The 23,767-nt window shown below is 40.6% G+C and overlaps 1 protein-coding gene across 2 annotated transcripts; it reads left to right on the top strand.

Annotated features, from left to right (window-relative positions):
• The first annotated feature begins 8,410 nt into the window (after nucleotides 1-8,410).
• On the top strand, nucleotides 8,411-18,792 carry LOC103476332 (ubiquitin carboxyl-terminal hydrolase 2-like). Of its 2 annotated transcripts, none has more exons than XM_008428607.3 (12): nucleotides 8,411-8,658; nucleotides 13,090-13,137; nucleotides 13,223-13,340; nucleotides 14,370-14,481; nucleotides 14,567-14,677; nucleotides 14,756-14,820; nucleotides 14,905-15,008; nucleotides 15,893-15,973; nucleotides 16,066-16,144; nucleotides 16,252-16,359; nucleotides 16,780-16,900; nucleotides 18,298-18,792. In XM_008428607.3, the coding sequence occupies exons 1-12, from the start codon at nucleotides 8,512-8,514 to the stop codon at nucleotides 18,401-18,403; spliced, it is 1,200 nt and encodes a 399-aa protein (XP_008426829.1). In that variant the 5' UTR covers nucleotides 8,411-8,511; the 3' UTR covers nucleotides 18,404-18,792. The 2 variants fall into 2 exon arrangements, with proteins under 2 accessions (XP_008426829.1, XP_008426830.1); XM_008428608.3 differs by lacking the exon at nucleotides 8,411-8,658 and adding an exon at nucleotides 12,901-13,011.
• The last annotated feature ends 4,975 nt before the right edge of the window (nucleotides 18,793-23,767 follow it).

Here is a 23,767-nt window from a genome sequence, read left to right as displayed (position 1 = left end):
GCAGCCCGAAGACCCCTATGATGAGTAATAACTTTGGACTGCGTTTTCCCTCGCCCGGACGCGGGTCACCGGGGCCCCACTCTGGAGCCAGGCCTGGAGGTGGGGCACGATGGCGAGCGCCTGGTGGCCGGGCTTTTACCCATGGAGCCCGGCCGGGCTCAGCCCGAAGAGGAGACGTGGGTCCCCCTTCCGATGGGCTCACCACCTGTCCGAGGGGCCAAAGGGGTCGGGTGCATTGTGCTATGGGCGGCAGCCAAGGGAGGGGACCCTGGCGGTCTGATCCTCGGCTGCAGAAGCTGGCTCTTGGGACGTGGAACGTCACCTCTCTGGTGGGGAAGGAGCCGGAGCTAGTGTGCGAGGCTGAGAGGTTCCGGCTAGAAATAGTCGGCCTCGCCTCGACGCATGGTTCTGGTTCTGGAACCAGTCTCCTTGAGAGGGGCTGGACGTACTTCCACTCTGGAGTTGCTCACGGTGAGAGGCGCCGGGCTGGAGTGGGCATACTTGTTGCCCCCCATTTGGGCGCCTGTACGTTGGGGTTCACCCCGGTGAACGAGAGGGTAGCCTCCCTCCGCCTACGGGTGGGGGGACGGGTTCTGACTGTTGTTTGTGCTTACGGGCCGAACGGCAGTTCAGATTACCCACCCTTCTTGGAGTCCTTAGAGGGGTACTGGAGAGTGCCCCTCCTGGGGACTCCCTTGTTCTACTGGGAGACTTCAACGCTCACGTGGGCAATGACAGTGAGACCTGGAGAGGCGTGGTTGGGAGGAACGGCCCCCCCGATCTGAACCCAAGCGGTGTTCTGTTGTTGGACTTCTGTGCTCGTCACGGATTGTCCATCACGAACACCATGTTCAGGCATAAGGGCGTCCATATGTGCACTTGGCACCAGGACGCCCTAGGCCGCAGTTCGATGATTGACTTTGTCATCGTCTCATCGGATTTGCGGCCGTATGTCTTGGACACTCGGGTGAAGAGAGGTGCGGAGCTGTCCACTGACCACTACCTGGTGACGAGTTGGCTCCGGTGGTGGGGGAGGAAGCCGGTCAGACCTGGCAGGCCCAAACATATAGTGAGGGTCTGCTGGGAACGTCTGGCGGAGTCCCCTGTGAGACGGAGCTTCAACTCTCATCTCCGGCAGAACTTCGAACACGTTCCGGGGGAGGTGGGGGACATTGAGTCTGAGTGGACCATGTTCCGTACCTCCATTGCCGAGGCGGCCTATCGGGGCTGCAGCCGCGGGGTTGTTGGTGCCTGTCGCGGCGGCAACCCTCGAACTCCTTCTTCAGCTGTCAAGCTGAAGAAGGAGTCCTACCGGGCCTTTTTGGCCTGTGGGACTCCAGAAGCAGCTGATGGGTACCGGCGGGCGAAACGGCATGCGGCTCGGGTTGTCGCTGAGGCAAAAACTCGGGCGTGGGAGGAGTTTGGAGAGGCCATGGAGACAGACTTCCGTACGGCTTCGAGGCGATTCTGGTCCACCATCCGGCGTCTCAGGAGGGGGAAGCAGTGCAGCACCAACACTGTTTATAGTGGGGATGGTGCGCTGCTGACCTCAACTCGGGACGTTGTGGGCCGGTGGGCGGAATACTTCGAAGACCTCCTCAATCCCACCAACATGCCTTCTGTTGAGGAAGCTGAGCATGGGGACTCTGGGCTGGGCTCTCCAATCTCTGGGGACGAGGTCGCCGAGGTGGTCAAAAAGCTCCTCGGTGGCAGGGCCCCGGGGTGGATGAGATCCGCCCGGAGTTCCTTAAGGCTCTGGATGTTGCGGGGTTGTGTTGGCTAACGCGACTCTGCAATATCGCATGGACATCGGGGGCAGTTCCCCTGGACTGGCAGACTGGGGTGGTGGTCCCCCTGTTTAAAAAGGGGGACCGGAGGGTGTGCTCCAATTACAGGGGGATCACACTCTTAAGCCTCCCTGGTAAGGTCTATTCAGGGGTCCTGGAGAGGAGGGTCCGTTGGATATTTTTACTAAAATACGGGCTGTCAGGTCCCTGTATGACCGGTGTCAGAGTCTGGTCCGCATTGCCGGCAGTAAGTCGGGCTCGTTTCCGGTGAGAGTTGGACTCCGCCAAGGCTGCCCTTTGTCACCGATTCTGTTCATTACTTTTATGGACAGAATTTCTAGGCGCAGCCGAGGTGTTGAGGGGATCCGTTTTGGTGGCCTTAGGATCGCATCTCTGCTTTTTGCGGATGATGTGGTCCTGTTGGCTTCATCGGAACGTGATCTGCAGCTCTCACTGGAGCGGTTCGCAGCCGAGTGTGAAGCGGCCGGGATGAGGCTCAGTGCCTCCAAATCCGAGGCCATGGTCTTGAGCCGGAAAAGGGTAGAGTGCCTTCTCCGGGTCAGGGGGGTCGTCCTGCCTCAAGTGGAGGAGTTTAAGTATCTGGGGATCTTGTTCACGAATGAGGGAAGAAGGGAGCGGGAGATCGACAGGCGGATTGGGGCAGCGTCTACTGTGAAGCGGGCGCTGTACCGGTCCGTCGTGGTGAAGAGAGAGCTGAGCCAAAAAGCGAAGCTCTCGATTTACCGGTCGATCTACGTTCCCACCCTCATCTATGGTCATGAGCTTTGGGTCATGACCGAAAGAACGAGATCACGGGTACAAGCGGCCGAAATAGGTTTCCTCCGCAGGGTGGCTGGGCTTTCCCTTAGAGATAGGGTGAGAAGCTCGGTCATCCGGGAGGGACTCAGAGTAGAGCCGCTGCTCCTCCACGTCGAGAGGAGCCAGTTGAGGTGGCTCGGGCATCTGGTAAGGATGCCTCCTGGACGCCTCCCTGGTGAGGTGTTCCGGGCACGTCCCACCGGGAGGAGGCCTCGGGGAAGACCCAGGACACGCTGGAGGGATTACGTCTCTCGGCTGGCCTGGGAACGCCTTGGGATTCCCCCGGAGGAGCTGGAAGAAGTGGCTGGGGAGAGGGAAGTCTGGGCCTCCCTTCTGAAGCTGCTGCCCCCGCGACCCGACCCCGGATAAGCGGAAGAAAATGGATGGATGGATGGCCCTGCGCTATAGTCCACTTCCTGCTTTTGGTGCTGTCTCCAGGTCGTTTGGCATTCACAAATACATTCAACCGAACCTGAGTTCACTTGGAAAAATGTTCCCTGATTTCAAAACTTTTTCCAAAGTGCTGCTTGTAATTCTAGCCTCCAGTAGAGCGTGGGTTAATCCTCCTGATCAGCATCAAAACCCTGAGACATTTGATTACAAACAAGCAGTGATCAGTTCAGATCCATACGTACCAGGAGGAAGTTGTGAGACGGTGCTGCGGCCACAGCAAGTGAATTGTTCATAATTTAAACGGAATTATTTCATTTCATTGTTTTTATCACTATTACCCAAATTACCTGACTTCACCAGAAACCATTCTAGTTTTCAAAATGATGAAACTAAACAGGTTTAACTGTGTTAACTTAGAATCTCAGAACAATGAAACACATTTATACTAAGACTGATTCACTCACACTAATTTTTTCTGTATAAAATCACAATTTTAAGCTAAACTTAAATATAATCCAAGTAACCAAAATAACATTGAGAAGAGCAGCTTAATACTTTGTTAATATAATAACCAGTGGTGGCACCACTAACTAGGAAGGTAATTGTACTTATCAAAAGCATTAGCTAAAAAATAGCAAATTTTTAATTACAAATCTGGTGCAATTCAAATTCAAATCTGGTTTCCGTGTTGCTGATGCCACAGTCAGAGGTTTTTGTCACTAATATTAATATTCAGCTTGTTGAATATTAAACTGAATGACTTTTGAATATTAAGTTATTATTATTTAAATTTACAGATAAAAATAAATGATAATGGTATATATTTGAAAGTCTAGTAAAACCTTTTTCTCTGCTGCTTACAGAGAAAGGTTCCTACTTTCTACCATCCACAGGTTGTCCTTTGGGTGGCAGAAAAAAAAATCAAATAAAGGATTAAAATCAAAATCAAAAATAAATCCAGGGAGTCATTCCTTCAGACTTTTGCTTCATCCTGCTGCCTCCATCTGTGAGGGGAGGGATTGCAAAGTTTACAGAGAAGGATTGTGTGACTCCTCAGGAAGGTATTCGACTGAACGGGGATCACTTTCTGTCAGGGCGTGTTGTAACTATTCAGGAGGTTACACTGACATTTATGACAATGATGATGATGATGATGAACATACGGTTGCACCCTTGAAATGAGTGATAACCGGTTTTATGAGGATAATCTGACTCCTTACATAAGGTGACATGAGCAGCTGATTATTAACCGGTGATTATCGGTGCTGGTGTGCAGGACGTGCCGTCAGCTGGGTTTATTCATCATTATGTTCATTAATGTCAACACCTTTATCGCCTCAGAGGTTCTGTTTCGCAAAGTCGTTCAGAAATTTCTAGAAATATAAATATTACCCCAATGTCTGTGAATAAACTCCTCCGGTTCCCTGTAAATTTAACTGAAACCAAGAGTTTTTTCTCCTATCTCTAAATCACTGCACAAAGGTCGAGGTGCTGATGATTTAACAGTCCTGACAAAGGGTAAAGCTGCTAATTGCTCTCACAGATAAAGCTCTCTGTCTGCCTGCGATCCATTCAGTGCTGAAGCAGAAGAACGAAACAAATCAGAAGAATCAGAGTCAGAACAGCTTCACTGACCAAGATTTTACACATAAATGAGGAGTTTTACTTCAGGTTTTACATTGTACAACCTAATGTAAGCCTTAAAGGAAATGAAATGATAGAGGAAGGATATGTTCATGTGTTTGCAAAGAAGAATGCAAAAAAAATACTTATTCAGTTTCCCAACAGAGTAGCTGAACACTGTAAGGTATTTATTGTGTTCATCAGGGAGGGTCAGTCAGAAAAAATGGCAGGTGGAAAAAAAGGACAAAAAACCCCAAAAACAAATGCATCAAAGATATGCTGTAAATGAAAAATGCTGTAACCACAGAAAATAAAAGGAAAAAGTAAAACACTAAGTATAAAATGCTGCAAAGTCCTCCAGACCACTGGGGGGAGTCGAACTCCAAATCATCTGGGACCAGACGCTCAGTAAAAATCCAAACAAACAAAATGACGCATTACACTTCATGTCTTTTACAAAGTCATAGATCAGCAGCATGATGACATATGTAATATTACCAACTCCAGACTCCCCTAGTGGTCAGGCAACAGTGCTATGGTTAGCTAAAATATAGTCAATAGCATGTGGAGTATCACTACCATATGGACTAACAATGACATACTCCATTTATTATGCAAGCAATATTGTGCCAGCTAAAATTAGCTTAAATGTTAAGGTTAGCTTGAATGCTATCATTAGCATGTGAGTTATCACTAGCATGTTGACTACAAGTTACTAACTCGACTTAGTTTGCAAACATTAGTGCTAAGGTTAGCTGAAATGATGCCAGTAACATTTGGAGTATCACCAGCATGTGGACTACATTGACTTACTCCATTCAGTATGCTAAATGTAGCTAACATGTCAAAAATTAGCTAAAAATTATTATTTTAGCTTAATGCTAATGAGAACTATCACTAGTTTATAGAGTGACTAGCATGTAAACTCTATCAGTAGGATGTGAGATATCACTAGCATGTTGACTAATAGTGTCTTACCCAACTCAGTATCCAAACATTAGCAGAGCAGCTCAGCTTCCTGGAACAGGAAACCAGAAAAGCAGAAGTCTGTTTTTATATAACGTATCCTGAAGGCAAATTTGGTTTCAACCTGATTCTAGAAAGCAAGGTGCAGCTGGTATTTACTTTAGGGATAATTCTCACCAAATCCTGCAGGTGTGGCCTTGCAACCCAATAATAAAGCAATTAGACGCTTCTTAAAGAAACGTGTTGCAACAGCAGAGCCTCAGTCTGGAATGTGGCAAAGCTAACACGTCCCATTTAACCTGAAAGAGCTAATTATGGGCTTTCTGCTGAGATTCCTTCACTCACAGATCCTGTTGGGCTCGCTGGCAGATTACTCTGCTGTGAGGCAGTCCTCGCTCTGACGTAATTGATGCTCATACGTTTTCCACAGAGACATAGCTGGATGTTTCATCCATCCATCCATCCATTTTCTGCCGCTTATCCGGGGTCGGGTCGCGGGGGCAGCAGCTTCAGAAGGGAGGCCCAGACTGGATGTTTCAGTGTTTCAAAAACCTAGAAAAACACCAGATTTTTTCAGATTACAGTTTGCAATGTTGTATTTTTGTTGTAAATGGTTATTTTCCTTCTCCAATGCTTTGCAGGTAGAGCATTCAAGTGGCAAATTTTCACTCACTTGTTACATAACTGAGGACTTTTTGACTTTGCCTCAAGCTGTAAAATCCTCTCATCTTTAACTATAAGATTAAAAGTCTTTGGAGAACATTAAAGGGCAATTAAAGCGCTTCAAGGCTGCTGTCAAGTCTCTTATCAGAGTCAGAACTGGGTCATAGCAGAGCCAAGGTCGAGAGTTGAGCTGTTCACTGTTCACTGTTATTTGGTTTCAGCTGCAGCTCAAACAGCAAACACTGGATTTAATAAGTCGGCAGAAATCCTTCCAGTTCTGTCTGCTTTTTGCTCAAAGCGCAGCCGAACTCTTCCTCACAACAGCAGCTGTTTCAGCTCTAATATTCTAACCGAGGAGAGGAAGAAAATTCATGTTTCTGCTCCCATCTGTCTATGAATGTGACGCGTAAAACCGTCTTAATGTTGACCCAACTGCAACTACATAACCTAATCTCTCTGAGGCGCCATGAAGGGAGAGACTGAAGGGACTGTGATTACTTTCCAAAGTTTTTTTGCTAGTTTATTTATAGTTTCCACTTGTTCAAGTCAAGCTAACTTATCTAGCTAGCTAGCAACTAGCTAGCTTAGAAACCGACCCAGACATCCTCCCTCCTGACACCTAAATGTAGCTAATATATCAAAAAGTAGCTAGAAATGATTATTTTAGCTTAATGCTGATATTAGCACGAGGGCTATCACTTGCACATAGAGCAAAGAATTTGCTAATGCTAAGGTTAGCATCGTTGCTAGCAAAGTCGGCAATCAAATCGCCGACTTTACCTAAATTTACGGCACCTGATTTATTCCACTATATGTCATAAATATTGTTTCTAGAGATTGATTTACCAACACACTGATTGATCTTAATCTACAAAACATAATTTTTTCTTTTCTCATTTCACAGGATTATTTAGTTTGGATATGCTAATGCTAATTCACCAGCTCACTGATGCTAATGCTAACGCTAGACTGACTGTACAATTTTTTTTTTTTCCTAATATAATAATGTTTCTGGAATACCTTCATTCCTTATTCTGATGCTACATTTCAACTCTACCTAGATTTCTCCACCTCATATAAATGCACTGAGCTGCTGCTTTGTGATTGGCTCATTTGTGTCAGCAAGCAATTGAACTGGTGTACCTAACAAAGAAGCCAGTCAACGTTTATATAATATATGAGCTTGTATATATAATTTTGACCCCATTTTGATTAAAGAAAATGCACCATACATTCAAATTTTACTTTTAAAAATAATTGATTTTGTTTTATAACTATTCCACATTATGGGGAAAAAACATTTATTTTAATAAATTGTTAAAAACTCAAAATTAAAACATTTTTACTCAGGCAGCATGAATGTTGCAGCACTAAATTCAGAATATCTTAAAACAATTGATATCTATACAAATCTGCCATTTAATGTGTAAAATTATTAGCGGCACCTCTGATTTCATCCCAAAACTTTACTTTATTCCTGCAAATGTATATGAAAATGTTCATATTTTAACTTTATAACAAGCCTCTTCTTCACAATATGATTCAGGTAATTAAAAAGAAAATCTCTGAATGAAAGAGAAAAATACCATGAAATCAGAATAATCGATTACTAAAGTCATCATTAGACATTAGAAAATGTTGGGGTTTCTTTTATATTTTAATGAAAAATATACTGTTTTAGCTATAATCTGCTACGTATGAATTTAGCTGTGTTTTTCCATGGTATTTAATTACGTAAACACAAAAAATATTCTAAATTTATTTTTCTATTTATATTTAAAGCAGTTTTCCCAGAAGAACTCATCATTTTATTTGCCCTAGAAATTTAAAGAAGTGCATTTAGCTGCACTTAAGCAAAAAAAAGTAATCATTAATTGCTCGTATGTAGAAAACAGGAATAAAACAAGGAATTAGCTGAATAAATTGATCTTCTAACTTTTTAAACTTGTCAGAATATCTCAAACTAATGCCAATTTTTGTTATCTTTACTTTAAGTAGCTTTAAAAGACATATTTTAGATTTTTCTTTACCTTTATGGCATTATTTCCAACTGAATTTGTCCATGAACGCTGTATTTCCGACAGCACCTGAAGGCATCACCGGTGGATTTTCAGAGTGGGTGGGGCCGTTCGCGTCCCTCGGTAAAAACTGAGGCGCGCGCCGCCCCTGTCACATTTCTACATCTGAGAACCGACCGACACCGGGGAGTTAAACCCGAACCAGCAACCCGAACCAGCACTCCGACAGAACCAGCAGCATCATGCCGTCTCTGCGACACTCCTACACGGTGACGGCCCCGGGACACCCCGTCGGGCTGCCGCTGGACGAACCGGAGCTGCGGCGCAAGCAGCTGTCCCGCTCCATGCTGGTCAACACCTTCATGGGTCTGATCATCAACCCGGCCAAGGTGAGTCCACATCCGGGTCTTTTCTCTGGAAAAAGGTTTTAATGTGTTTTTCCTGCAGATTAACTTCATTCTGCTCCGCAAATATCAATTTTTAGTTATCAATTTTTGTTTTCTTCCAGAAGAATTTATATTTTTATTCACCCTAGAAATGTAGAGAAGTGCATTTAGCTGCACTTAAATAAGACAAAAAGTATTTTTTTATTTCTATGTAGAAAGTGTGTTTTATAAATTTCTGACTTTTAATCATATTTGAGCATTTCTGCACATAAAATATAATAATAAAACTGGAAGCAATCACATGCAACATTCAGGCATAACATTATGACCAGCGTGGACACTGACTGTTTTTTCTCCTGGAGTTTCGTCTGCAGCAGGTTAAACTCCAGCATCACCTGACCAGATCTGTGAGTGGTCATAATGTTTTGCCTGATTGCAGTATGCTGTGAGATAATGCATTAAAGGAAAACAGCTGCACAGACATAATCATTGTTTTCTGCTACAAAATAGGCCTGAAATGATTAGTCATGATTAATCGATTATTGAAATAATTTCCAACTAATCGACTAATCGTTTAAAGACTCCAATAGAGGTCATTTGCTGAAAGAACGACACAGTGATTATTCCAAAACGGTTAAAAATGTATATAAAATTTGCATTAAAGATAAAAACATGACATGAAGCAGGCAAAGAAATCTCAAAAAGCAACGACTCTACAGCTATAACAGTCGAACACGGTGGTGGTAGTGTGATGATCTGGGCCTGCTTTTGCCGAGTCCAGATAAATCATCACTTTAAAAAAAACCCGCTTTTTTTCTAGTTACCTGCTGCTTTTTCTCTGATATTAAAGTTTATTTGATGATCTGCAACATTTAAAAACAGAAGGAATCTATAAAGGTGTAAATACTTTTCCACAGAGATTAAATTGACCAACACAGTTGAATCTTGGCTGCATGTTGCATGAGTGTGTAGAAATGACGGTAAAGTTGAGCCGGGCGTCCTGCATGCGGAGCGGATCGGGTGTTGGGGAGAAAAGCTGCAGACGGCTGCATCAAGTGGGGCTGTTGCGTAACGGGAAGCAGAACTGCTGATAAGCGGCGCGTCCCAGGAAGAACACCTTATCGTTCACACAGCAGGACTCTGCTGGCACCAGGACCGGCCCGCAGTCAGCACATATTTCTGTTTACGTGGGCCGGAGGTGTCGGGCTCAGGTCGACCCGAGGAGCTTCTTACATAACCAGAACCTCAACCGAGACCAGAGAGTTTTCATTTAACTCCATGCTCATCTTAGGACCGAAGGAAACGGAGATAATCGTCGGTTTTTAATCATGATTAATCGTTTATTGAAATAATCGTCAGCTAACCAATTAATCATAAACCGGAAAATACAAACTTGAAAAAAAGGACATATTTAAAGCAGTATTAATTAAGTCAAAACTGAACAAAGTGCATATAATAAGATAAAAATCTTTGCTTTAACTTCACCTGGTTCAAATTCACTGAAGTAGCTATGTTGTTGCATTTAGGCAATAAAATGTTTATTTTCATATTTACAAAAGGAACTAAACTAATTACATATAATTCATTTTTTAAAAATCTGGATGAAGGAGAAAAATACCTAAAAATCTGAAAAATCAATTACTCAAATAATTATTTACATCCCTAAAATCAAAATATTCAATAACAAATCTGCATTACTGTGTAAAACAAACAGTTGCAGCTGGAATTTTATGCTAAAACTTTACTTTATTCCTGCAAATATTCATCAAAAACGTATTTTAACTTTATAATGAGCCTCTTCCTAAATAACATGAGTTCTGTAGTCCGTTACTAAAATAATCTCTGTATGAAAGGGAGAAATACCAAAAGATGCTGAAATAGAATCATGTTTTTAAATGAGTCATTTCTCAAACAGTGTCCATTTCCACAGTGATTTAAAAATAAAAATCCATCATGAATTTACAGAAAACATTTCAGGATGGAGGATTTGTCTGGAAATATCCACATTTCTCCTCACTTTCTGCTGTTTTCCTTTAAGATTCCTTGGATTCCTGCGTTTTCATTTGAACCATGTCGCTCTGTGTTTACTGTGTAAACATCTAGACGATAAAACTTGGGTTCAGCCGGGTCTCCAGAACCCGCTCCAACGTGTTTACACCCTCAGCCAAGGCGAGGCTGCTGCCACCGCCGCCGTCACATGCTGCACGCCTGCAGGGCGCCAATATTTCAGCACAGAATGTTCCCAGGCTCTCTGAAGTCCTGCCAGCCGGTGCACAGAGTTCACCTGAACGCATCACTTCCTGTGAGCCCGGTCCTGCTGGTTTGGACCCACACCATATGTCTGCTTCCAGATGGCAGAGACCGATTTAAACCAGAGTTATCTAGGATTATACATGCATTAATAGCAGTAATAAGTAGAAATTGACCAATGCTGGTTTTTTAATGCCGATTCTAACTGATCTAAAATATGTGCTGCAAATAAAATAAACCAACGTATAGTTTTCTAAAAAGTGAATAAAAACAGAATATATAAAAACTACTTAAATGAAATGTCACAAAAAATTATATTGAATAAAAGTTTTAAAAAATGAAAGAATAGTGATGATTTTACATAAATACTGTTGAAAATTATAAACAAATATTACAAATAAGTTTAAAAGTTTTTTTTAATGAATCACATTCTCAAGCTTTTTATGTTATTTTTATGCCCTCCATACATGAGCCGCTGCTGCTGCTGCTGCTGCTGCTGCTGCTTAATTCCCAGTTTAAAGGTGAACATATTTACATTTCCACCTGTCAGCAGAGGCGTTGATGCATTTCGCTGCTTGGTCAGCTCATTATTGCGTTATTATGTAACAGAAGTGATGACTGAACCGCATGTCAGCGCCCGCTGGAACATCATCACCTCGAAACAATCTGTTGTGTCAACATTAGATCATCAGGGTGGCTTAATGAAACTAAATGCGGGTGTTGATTATAAAAATAAAACTATTTTTACTCATTTTCAGATTATGTAAGCGGCTCTGGGAACTGAACTTTTTTTAGCAGAAAGCATCTAAGACCCAGACTGTAGAAATGTCTGGCGGTAGCCCAGGGCTGCGATGTTTGGGGGCGGGCTCAAAAACCTTTATTTTCTTCTCTTTCTTTAATTTAATCTCTGTTTTGTAGCATTTTACTGTTATATAAAACATTTAAACCCATTTCAGGTGTCATGCATTCATATTTTGGGATATTAGTAATATAAAAAGTACTCAATTATTTGAAAATGAGTAAGGTTATAGTACTTTTTTTACCCACAATGCATCATTTCATAGCAGAAATACCATCAAAATCCTCCCTCGAAATATTTATTAAGTTGATTTATTGAAAATTTCTAACATCAACCAGTGATACTTTGCAGCTAATTTATGTGAAAATAATATGGGAGCACAGACATTTCAGTTTTCTGTCCTCCAGACTGAGTAGGAAGTGTTTTAAGGAAAAGGTTATTTAAGGCCTGGATGAATCAAACTATGGAGACATGTTGCGTTTCATCACGACAACGTGATGAAACGCCACGATGTCGTCTGCATAGACTAATTTATTCTCCCCGTGACCTCAGATCCAGAACCCGACTCCTCCCACCATCACATCATCTGACATCATCTGACCTCATCGTATGATTCAGACTGCAGCATAAAAATAAAAAATGCTGCTGCTGCTGCAGAAACCAAATATTCAGTTAGAAACTGGAGAGGGAGCTTGGATCTGAAATAGAACAAAAAATAAAAATATCTACTTTTCCATATTTTGTCACATTAGAACCATGAACATAAAAAAAAAAAATTCAGATTAGATTACACATCATTTAACCATTAGCAGTCATCAGGCAACTTCTGAAGGCAACTGGCTGAATGAGGCTGAATACTTTTACACACCGCACTTTTCAGTTGAAAATGTTTTTAATTCTGTCTAATTTTCTTTCTACTTCGCTTTTGTATATCATTTTGTGTTGGCCTCCCACGTTAAATATATTTATGGTCGTAATGTAGCAAAAAATGCAAAAATTAGCCACGTAAGCTTGTTTTATACATTCGAAATACATTAAGAAATCAAGCAGTCTAGTAATTCAATTCATTTTTTAAATAACACGATAATGCTTGATTATTTGTATCATGTACGTTAGTTAGTTATTGTGTTACTGATATTTGCTGTTGGAACTAGATAAAAAATAAATTTTGTGGTTTTGTGGTGATTACTTCCAGACTTAAACAGAACCTGTCTTGACAGCACGAAGTAGGCGGAAACATCTCAGAAAGCAACTTGGTACAAATAAACTCTGGAACAGACGAGAAATAGAAGAAAAGAACCAAAAAGGTCTTAAAGCTGAAGTCAGGCTGAAAAATGTAGGATTTTGATGTCTGAGGTAATTTTGAATGTTTCTGTTGTGAACAGAGCAAGAGTCCGCAGGGCCTGGTGGGGCTGAGGAACCTGGGCAACACGGTAAGCCTCTCAGCCTCCCAGCATCTCTCCCAGTGAAACCAGCAGCTCAGACTGGATCCGTGGTGACGTTTGCTCTCGTTTCCAGTGCTTCATGAACTCCATCCTGCAGTGTCTGAGCAACACGTCCGAGCTGAGAGACTACTGCCTGTGGAACTTCCACCTGATGGAGCTGAACCGCCGGACCAACACGGCGCTCATGGAAGGTGGGCTGAGCCTCTGCGTGACGAATGCTGCGTTATCAGCTTTCAGACGGTTTCTGAGTCAGGTGTAGGTCTCAACCTGTAAACTTTATGTTTTTACACTCCCTCATCGTGGCTCAGCTGTTAAACCCAAATCCTTCCAGCTTCAGTCAGCGAACGAGACCCAGAAAAGCTGCAGTGTTTAATGTGTCGTTTTTGCGACGTAATCTGAGCGCAGTGGACGTTTATCACCTTTAGTGGCACGCTATGCATCCTGGGCTCAGGGTGGGAACATCAGGTCAGCAGACGTTTTAGTAATACTAGAGGAGGGACATGTCTGTAATTCATTCATTACAATAAATCAAAACTATGCATTTACAAAATAATCAACATTTTCAATTCAAAAACCCATTTTTCCTGCAAAATTATTGAATAAATAGACATATGAACTCAATAGCAAATATATGTATTGTTTTAATATGTTCTGGTTCTTTTCAAGTTGTTGGTAAATGTTACTTGTGCGTCAGATTTACAGATGTACCAGAAACGTGCGAACACAAATGTTCCGGGTGGAACATTCATACATAAACAAAAAAGAAAGCCAAAAGTTCTGTTGAAGTTTTTTAAATTTATGTGAATAATTTATAAAATCAACGCATCAAAGTCTCAGCCATCATTAAAACATGTCATCTGTGTTGAATCTAAATTTGTTCTGATATTCATGACAGAGACCGAAGTTACCACTGACCTTCTCTGCTGAGCATTAATATTTAGTTTTGAGATTGTTTCATTTGGACATTTGATTTTGACCGTTGAAATATTGGCAGCAGATACTTTTGGTACTGTGGGACTCAGGATGGGTTCTTTGTTTCCTCCGGTTCTTCATAAATATATAAACATGCAGAGATGCATTCCATGTTCTCTCGATTTCATTTGCAGAGTTTGAGATTATGTTGGGATGATTCCTGTTAGACTGTGAGACTAAGGATAGATTTACTAATAAATCGCTAACATTTTTCTCTCTTCCTGTCTTGCTTTCGTTTTCTGGTTTAGAGTTTGCAAAGCTGACTCAGAATCTGTGGACGTCTGTGAACAACGAGGCCGTCAGTCCGTCCGAATTCAAAAACCAGATACAGAAATTTGCCCCCAAATTTATCGGCTGCAAGTAAGTTTCTCTTCTTCTTCTCAGGAAGCCTCAAACCTCAGATGAGAGAAGTTGTCAGATTGGATAAAATCGTTTTTCTCTGCAGCCAGCAGGACGCCCAGGAGTTCCTGCGCTTCCTGTTGGACGGCCTTCACAACGAGGTGAACAGGGCCACGATCCGGCAAAAGGTGTCTGTCCAGGACATCGACCACCTCCCGTAAGCCGACTCCCTCCTCGAGAGGTTTCTCAGCTTCACTCGTGTTCTTCTGCTAAATCTCAATTATTTGATCTGCAGTGATGAAGAAAAAGCCCAGCGGACGTGGAACATGTACCTGGAGAGAGAGGACAGTAGAGTCGTTGGTAAGAGTCTTTGAAACATCAGCGAAGCAACATGACTGCCTTCCAGTGAACGTGACCTTTGACCTCTCACATGCCTGCTTCCAGACCTGTTTGCGGGGCAGTTGAAAAGCTCTCTGACCTGCACAGTTTGTGGTTTCCGCTCCACCGTGTTCGAGCCGTTTTGGGATCTATCGGTTCCGATCGCACAGGTGAGGAGACACAACCTGCCAGCCAATCAGATTCTGGTTCAGCACCACTTACCTGAAATAAACCCGATTTCTGCTTAAAACTCTACTTCTACAAAAACCCAAATGATGAGACTCCAGCAACTATTTTACTTGGGCTGAAACGATTAATCGGATTAACTAATTTAGTGAACGATTAATCGTTAACTGGAGTATTCAGACTTTAAAAAGCCATATGTTCTACCCAGAACTCATCTAGTGTTTTTCCTTCACCTGGTTCAAATTCAGTAAAAAAAAAAACAAATCCTGTTCAGCAACTTTTGCTATCAATGATTAATCAGTTTATGTTTGAAGGGTTGACTGAGCTTTAGATGCTTTCTTTACCACAAATAGTCAAGCCTCGCAAAAATAATGCTGTTACTGCATTTTAGACAATAACATGTTTATTTTATGTAGAAAATTTATTGAATTACTTGATTAATTGCATTTTTATGTATTTCTAAAGTGGAAAATAAGCTCAGAAATAAATATGCTGAATGTTGCAGTTTTTTATCCGATTAATCATCAGAATAATTGATAGGATAAGCAATTATTCTGGCAATTAATCGACAATATAATTCATAGAATAATTGATTATTCTGATAATTAGCTAATTAATCATAAGTATAATTGATAGAGTAATCAATTATTTTGTTGATTAATCAATTAATCATCAGAATAATCAATTACTGAAATAATCAGCCCCACATTTTACTGCTCTATCCTGGCGTTGATAATGTTAAGCTCTCAGAAAGCAAAAAAAATCAATAAAACATTAAATTCTTCTTGAAACCTTCATTTTAGATCATGACACTCTGAGATTGTGATAAATTAATTTTCCTGACTGGATGTTGACTGATCCTTTACAGAAGAACTCTGGTGAAGTGACGCTGAAGGACTGCTTGAAGCTCTTCACAAGGGAAGACGTGCTGGACGGAGAAGAAAGACCGGTAACAGACCTGACAACGGCTAGCAGCTTTATCTGTTTTAAGATGCTGCAGACAAAATCTAACTGCCTGCAACACCTTTGTTTCTTTCTCAGACCTGCAACAAATGCAAAGCCAGAAGAAAATGCACCAAGAGGTTCAGCATCCAGAGGTTCCCTCAGGTTCTTGTACTTCGTATCCTTTTTGCAGTCGTTTTTGCAGCAGGCAGATGCTAATCCTCCCACTAACATAAAAGTATACCAGATAAACGTTTTGTGCCTTGACCCCGGTTTGCCTCTCAGACCTGAAACGTTTCTCAGACTCAAATGTCCGAGCGAGCAAACTGAACACCTTCGTCAACTTTCCTCTCAAAGATCTGGACCTGAGGGAGTTTTCAGCGGACAGCAGCGGTGAGTATCTGCAGCAAAAACAGAAACTGTCTCGAGAAGAAGCTTCATCTGTTACAGCTAAAAACTACAAATCAGGCCCAAATCTAGTTCCTGATCCTTCAGAGTCACATAAAGACAGTTACAAAGTCGGTCTTCTGTCACTATTTACAGGATTAAAGGACTAACATCCCGGCAAATTTTAGAAAAACTCCACACCACAAATGTCGACCAAACTTCCAGAAAACTGCAAAACATCTGAAACACTAAGATCCTTTAAATCAAGACCAAAACTAAGCTGGTTAAAGCTGATTTTGATTCATAATAACTCCAACATTGGCCAATAATTTTGATTATGGCGTTCGACAGAGTTTAATGTCTGTCACTGGTTTTTATGATGTTTTTGGGATGTAAAGCACATTAAACAATTGATTCTTCCTGCAGAGCGTCCCATCTACAACCTGTACGCTGTGTCCAACCACACGGGGAACACGCTGGGCGGCCATTACACGTCGTCCTGCAGGAATCCGGCGCAGGGGGAGTGGTTCAGCTACAACGACTCCAGGTATCAGATCTCACCTCACTGGGTTCACGTATCAGCTTATCAGGCTGATCACGCAGCCTCCACCTGCTGCCCCCACCGCTGACCTCATTGTCGCCGTAAAACTCTGCAGCAGCTTAAATTTTACGACCAAATTAGGGGTCAGCTGTGTGTTTACGAGCCTGTGGATTTGTGTATGTGCGTGTGCTCAGCAGGTTAAACACGCACATAATGTAAATAAATTATCAGTGAATGTTGAAAAAACGAACTACATGATATTTAGCAAAAGAGTGGTTGATGTTGATGGGGTTGAGATTAACCGTGAGAGAGATCAAATTCCTCTTGATGAAAACATAAACTGGAAACCACACATCAACAATTAACATATCAAGGAAAATTAGGTCATTATATAAAATGTAAGACTCGTTGAATGATGTTATACAATTCACAGATCGTTCCCTATTTCACCTATTGTGTAGAAGTTTGAGGGAATGTTTGAAAAGGATAAACAAGTCCTATTTTTAGTTTGTAAAAAAGGAGGAAAAAAGGCTGCTAGCAAATGATGACTAGCATTGGTTTTAGCTGTCAAGTCTTCAATATGAAGCGCTAAATCTTTAATGTATGCATGATATATAAAAGAGACGCAGTGCTTTGCTACCAAATGTCAACACTACAACAACTAAATAAGGTTAGGAAAAAGTTTTAATTAAAAAGAAAATGGCAAAGGAGAGGAAAGTAGGTCAGCTATGCTAGCTTGATTTTAACAACCATAACATGACAATGTGCTGTGGAATTTGGTGTTTTGGTTCAGTAAACAAAAAAAGAAAGAAGAAAGGCGACACACAGCGACTGACAGATCATCAGGAGAGCATCAGTAGCTATCAACCACTGCTGTATTAGATTAGCTAATTTAGACTAGCTAACCGCAAAGGTAGCTAATGTACCACAGTGATCTTATCAATAATCACAAAGATAAACATCAAGCCTGAAAACATGAATGACCTGAATGTTCTGTTCTTTGTGTGGGAAATGTTTGAGTGTTTTTTGGTGTTGAATCCTGAAACATATAGTAGCGTTGATGTCAGTCAGTTGCTATGGTAACGAGTCTGCGTAGCGACAAGGAGAGCGAGAAAAAAGTGTTTGTGACTTGTTTTGCAACTACTTCCCAGCGTGTGGCGCACTGCATTCAATTAATAATCCCTACTTCTCCAGGTTTCATTTAGTTAAAAGGCTCAACTACGTTTTTGTTTTTTTTCTTCCGGATGTAAGCAATAACGTGCCACCTATCTATGCACGATTGTTCTTTTCATCAAACTACTCCTTTTTATTCAAAACTTTTGTTTATGTTAAAATGTAGGGTGTTCATTTTAAGATCTAAATGAATGAAATAAATTAAAAACATGTCGCGCGTCTCTCTGCAGGGTCAGCCCCATGTCGTCCAGCCAGGTGCGCAACAGCAACGCCTACGTCCTCTTCTACGAGATGGCCAACTCTTCACACGGAAAGTACCAGACGTGTCGGCTGTAGACACGGAGAGACGAGCTGCACTCAACTGAGCCTGAACACACGGAGCTAGAGCGCCCTCTGGTGGAGAAGGAACTGCCATTACAAACTGTGAACATAGCTTCTGGAAAAGCTTCTTGAAAAGGGTCAAAACTGAAGAAAAAGTTGTTTTTACGGCCATTTTTCGACACTTCCTTTCAATATTTATAAATTATCTTTCAGAAGACATAATTTATTCTTTTTAATTTATTCCGCTTGTTGACTCCAGCGATGGTTTGAAGATGTTTTTAAGTGGAGACAGTAATATTTTTGTACAGTATTTATGCACAGCAGAGTGAATGTGATGTGACTGTAGTTGCTGACTTTACATCCAAAGTCTGTAAATGATTAAAAGTCGTCACTGAATGATTCCATATCATGTTTGCTTTATTTAGCCATCCATTTGTCCAGTTGCAGAGATTTTTAGCTCCATCTGGAGCCACAACCTTTTAGTTACAAGTATGAATCCAGTCTGGGTTGAAATATCTGAGTTTATTTATTGAGGTTTTGCATGTATTGAATATAGAAAACACCCATTCGCAGTTTTGCGAACAACAAATTTTTCGACACCACCTCATCTCAGTGCCTTTTTAGGGAAAACGTGAGTTTTGTCGAAATTGGTACGTTTCCATAAAGCGAATTTATTTTCGTAATTTCAATTTATGCAGTTCTATGTTTAATGGAAACACAGCCACTGGCAGCCTGACGGAGCAGCTGTTGGATCTGTTGCTCCCTGATGGGAGAGAGACAGAGACCTGACGGAACCAGAGCAGAAATCTGGGTTGGTTCTGTTTACCTGAGCAGCCATTTTACCCAGTGGTTGATACTCTCATCCTGTTCTGACCATGTTGGTTCCTGTTGGAAACTAATCGTTTATTTCTTTGATTACCTCAGATGAAATCAGATAAAAATCCAAATTATGAAACTGTTCTGTTTGGGTTTCAGTGAAAGATACTGGTGTAGTTTTGGTTAAGTTTGACCTTTAACCCCATAATTAAATTCTAAACTTTCACTGATTTATACACCGGGAGGAGGCCTCGGGGAAGACCCAGGACACGCTGGAGGGACTATGTCTCTCTATTGCCTGGGAACACCTTGAGATTCCCCCGGAGGAGCTGGAAGAAGAGGCTGGGGAGAGGGAAGTCTGGGCCTCCCTTCTGAAGCTTCTGCCCCCGTGACCCGACCCCGGATAAGCGGAAGAAAATCAGTAGGTCAGAAAAACATCCTGTCTCCTGTCCTGACATAGCATGAACTTCATTAGTGACATTTATTTAGAAAAAAATCCAACTGAAAGGGGATGGAAAGAAGGTGAGGGGAGGCAGTTGTAGTCAAGACCACCGAACCCGAGACCAAGACCAGGGCCCTGCACTAAATGACACAATAAAATTAAGTTTACCTATCAAAATTGGAAAATTGGTTCTCAGATTGATCTGAAAGATCCACATTCCCATAAAAACACCTAGATATTAAATACTTAGAGCTGAAATATATTTAACCAGTATCAATTAAAACTCACTTCATTCTGAATTGCTTTCATCGCTGTGCTACAATCCGCAGAGGTCTCCTGCCATCCCTAGAAAAATAACGCCCTGGGCGGTTGCCCATATTGCACATGTCAGAAACCACAACTGAAACATGCAATTAACGGTAAATATCGTTCAACTATGAACACTGTCCAACGGCGCAACAAGTAACCAAGCAGAAGGAGCATCGTGACTGTTCTCACCCTCCCTCCCACTGCGATGTTTGCCACCATGACAGGAGACGAAATCAATCAATGAGCAATGAGCATGCTCTGTGTTCATACGTTCAACTTTTATTTATGCAGCGATTAAATAAATTTGTGTGTATATATATATATATATATATATATATATATATATATATATATATATATATATATATATATATATATATATATGTGTCTACTGCAGTGTACACAATATATCTACTGCAGTGTACACAAGAACAAAGATCGGCTCTAAGTGAAGCTTCAGTCCTTAGGACTTAGTAAAGATCCGTCCAGAAGAATCGTATGGTTCCTGAATGTCATATCACTATATTGCAGACTTTGGTCACAGCATTGTCCCATATTTGCGACACCTCAGTCAACACACAATAATTCAGCGCATGAGTGACAACTTTTTTTCATCGCAGATGCAACATGTGTGGACGTGATGCTTTGTTAGCATCACGTCCACAGATCTTACCTTTCTTTAAGCTTTCCTTCGAAGTGACGCTAAAAGTTGGACGAAGTCCCACCGTCTGTGAAAGCGAAGCGCTGCTGATTTTACATGTCGCCATGTCTATGATTTATGCAGCGCTATTATAATACTGACGATTAGACAGACATCTCCTCCCGCTCAGAGGAAACTACTGCGCATGTCTGGAGCTCCGCGTGCGAGTAAAGGTGCAGCCGATGGGTGACAACAGTCACGTTAATGCTCGGATTTTACGGCGCCACCTTAAGTCCCTGAACTTCACATTTTAACGGAAAAAAAGAGCAACGCGACTTGGATGTAACGAGTAACGCGACAGTTTTGTAGAAATGTAGTGAAATAGAAAGTACAGATACTTACTGTAAAATGTAGTGGAGTAAAAGTATAAAGTATCCATTATTAAATCTACTTAAGTAAAGTACAGATACACGAAAACTGTACTTAAGTACAGTAACGAAGTACTTTGTACTTCGTTACTTCCCACCACTGGTAACTGCAGCACACAACCCCCCACCCCCAAAATAGTCAAAGTAGAAATTCAGCCAAAACTGAATATATATGCAGACATTTTTGCATTTAATATAGAGACATAATTTTCTGTAAAAATATTTTTCCCAAAACTCAAGTGATGGTTTTAGTTTCACTTATTCAAATTCACTAAAATAATGCTGTTACTGCATTCTAGGCAATAAAATTTGTATTTTCTTTTTTTTCAAATTGAATTGAATTTTGTTTATTTGCTTGTTCTTGTGCATTCTTTAATGTATAACAATACTTAGTGGTTAAATGAAAAATTTGCAGAATGTGAAGAATTTTTTTTATTTGATTAGTCGTCAGAATAATCAAGAACTGAAATAATCGTTAGTTAATCTGAATTAATACATCTTTGGTCACGAGAGGGCGCTGTTTAACTGACATTATTATTCCTGCTCGGTGAAAGACTGAGTTGTAAAGTGATTTGTGTCTGCCCCCTGCTGGCCCAGGAGAATAACTACAGATATTTATAGTGGAGGATTTTAAACATTTAAGTTCATATAAATAAATCTGATTGGGAGTAAATACTTTCTTACTCTGTTTTAATGTCACAGTTTGTTTTTGGACTTTATCTTCAGATTTTTATGTGTAAAAGAGGGATTCTGTTCATTGACTTAATCAATAATAAATTATGATTGTGAGACTTTACTGTCATAAAGAGAACATCTTTTGGTTACAAACAGACATCTGGAGGCACGAAATCAACTTGATTCAGTTGTTCTGGGTTGTTGATATCATAGAAATATGATTTGGACATTGCTTGATGCTGGATCAACTTTAGTTAAAGCCGCATTTATTAATAAAAGCTTTACGTATAAATTCATAAGCACAATTTAACTGGATTCCAGTTGCTACTTTTTCCCCAAATGCAAAACTCAGAGTTTATTGTCAAACTGCTGTCAAAGAAGAATCAGCGGACATCTTCACTGGCTTTAGGTGGATGTTTATTCATCTTTTTATTCCACAGAGAAATAATAAATAAAAAATTATTCTATAGTTTTTGAAAGAAACCAAAGGATCTGCTACTTTTCTGTATCAGAATGTTTTTTGTTTGTTTGTTTGTTTGTTTGTTTGTTTGTTTGTTTAAAACTAGACAAAGAAAAATAAATATATTTAAAGTAATCTGTCAGGTGTAAAATGAGATGCTGACAGGTCTGAGCAATACCTTTTAACAATGTTTAAACCTGCAACATAATAACAAGATCATTCTTTGGTTTTACCTCCAAGCATGTTTTATGTAAAGTTTGAAATAATCCCAACGCAGTGCAGCCAGCAGGGGGCGTATTGAGGCAGTAATGGAGTAATACATCTCCGTGCTTACACGAATAAAATCCGGGTTAATTCATGAAAAAAAATGCAATGGCAACGGAAAACTAAAGCAAAAATGAACATATTTAAAAATGAGACATGTGGGAATGGGTTTTCTGACAGCAATAAAATTAACTTTCAAGCTTAAAGTAAGAAAAGCAATTTTAGCACAAACATGAACTCATAAAAAGCAAAACATTCAGTGATAACATTGTTGTCATCACTGAAATTCACAAACAAGTTTGTTGTTTGTTAGCATTAGCAGGGCTAGAAAGCGGTGGCTTCAGGGTACAACTAGCTTTACGTGAATTATTGTTTGGAAAGCAGTTTTTCCTATAGCAGAAACTAAAACAGAAATTGAGATGTTATGGAAGACACAAACAGCTGAATTTATTTCAGATTATGTTTAAACTAATGCTAGTAGTTTAGCACAGAGATGAGTCACAACATTAAGATTTGTATTTGTTTAAAGGTTCTGGGATGGTTCATTATTTGTTAGTTTCTTCTACAGAAAAGAATAAAATATATATGCCAACTGAAACCGAGCCACTCATGTTTGATATTTTTATGTACACGCTAGAGCTAGCAGTGCAGCTACAACGGATGTTTGAAAATGACTTTGCTTAAGTCTTTAACAGTTATTGTTTGTTTTCTGTTGTAGAGAAGACCTGAAAGAAAAAAAACAAGTAAATCAACTAAAACTGAGTCTCCAATTGCTGATCCTATTTATATAGCGTTAGCATAGCTAGGTACTGCAGGAAATAAGAAGAGTGATCTCTTTAAAATCTGAGTTGCTGCTTCAGAGGTTGTTTATGATCAGATCAGATTTTTATAGTGAATAGTATTTTAGTAGGGAATTAACAAAACTAGTTTTGTTGAAGTTTTGCATCAACCATTATAAGAAAAATTCCTTCAGCAATAATTCATGCTCTTTCACTACATTATTTGGTGTCAAGCTTGTGAAAAACTGAAGTAAATACATAATTTGCATGACTGTCCAAAACATTTGTTGTGAATTAGCGATTAGCCTCCAGTGGAGCAACTAATATGCATAATGGCTGGACTGCTTGTTTGGCTGTTTGGGAATATTCAAACATGGAAACATTTGTCTTTACAAAAATGATGAACTCCCAGTTTTGTTTTGTTTTTTTTACTTTTATTTTTAGATCCAGTTTGTTTTTTAATTAAGTATCAATTTTTAGTTGTTCTGTTTCTTCTCTTTTTTAATCATTCAATTAAAAAAATCATCATCAGATGAACTTAGATTGCAAAGTTTTTTGTCTTTCAC

Source organism: Poecilia reticulata, chromosome 14 (assembly GCF_904066995.2).
Source record: "Poecilia reticulata chromosome 14, P_reticulata-male-v2, whole genome shotgun sequence".
NCBI classification, from domain to species: domain Eukaryota; kingdom Metazoa; phylum Chordata; class Actinopteri; order Cyprinodontiformes; family Poeciliidae; genus Poecilia; species Poecilia reticulata.
Note: the sequence above shows the minus strand (reverse complement) of the source record. Positions and strands in the feature narration are given on the sequence as shown.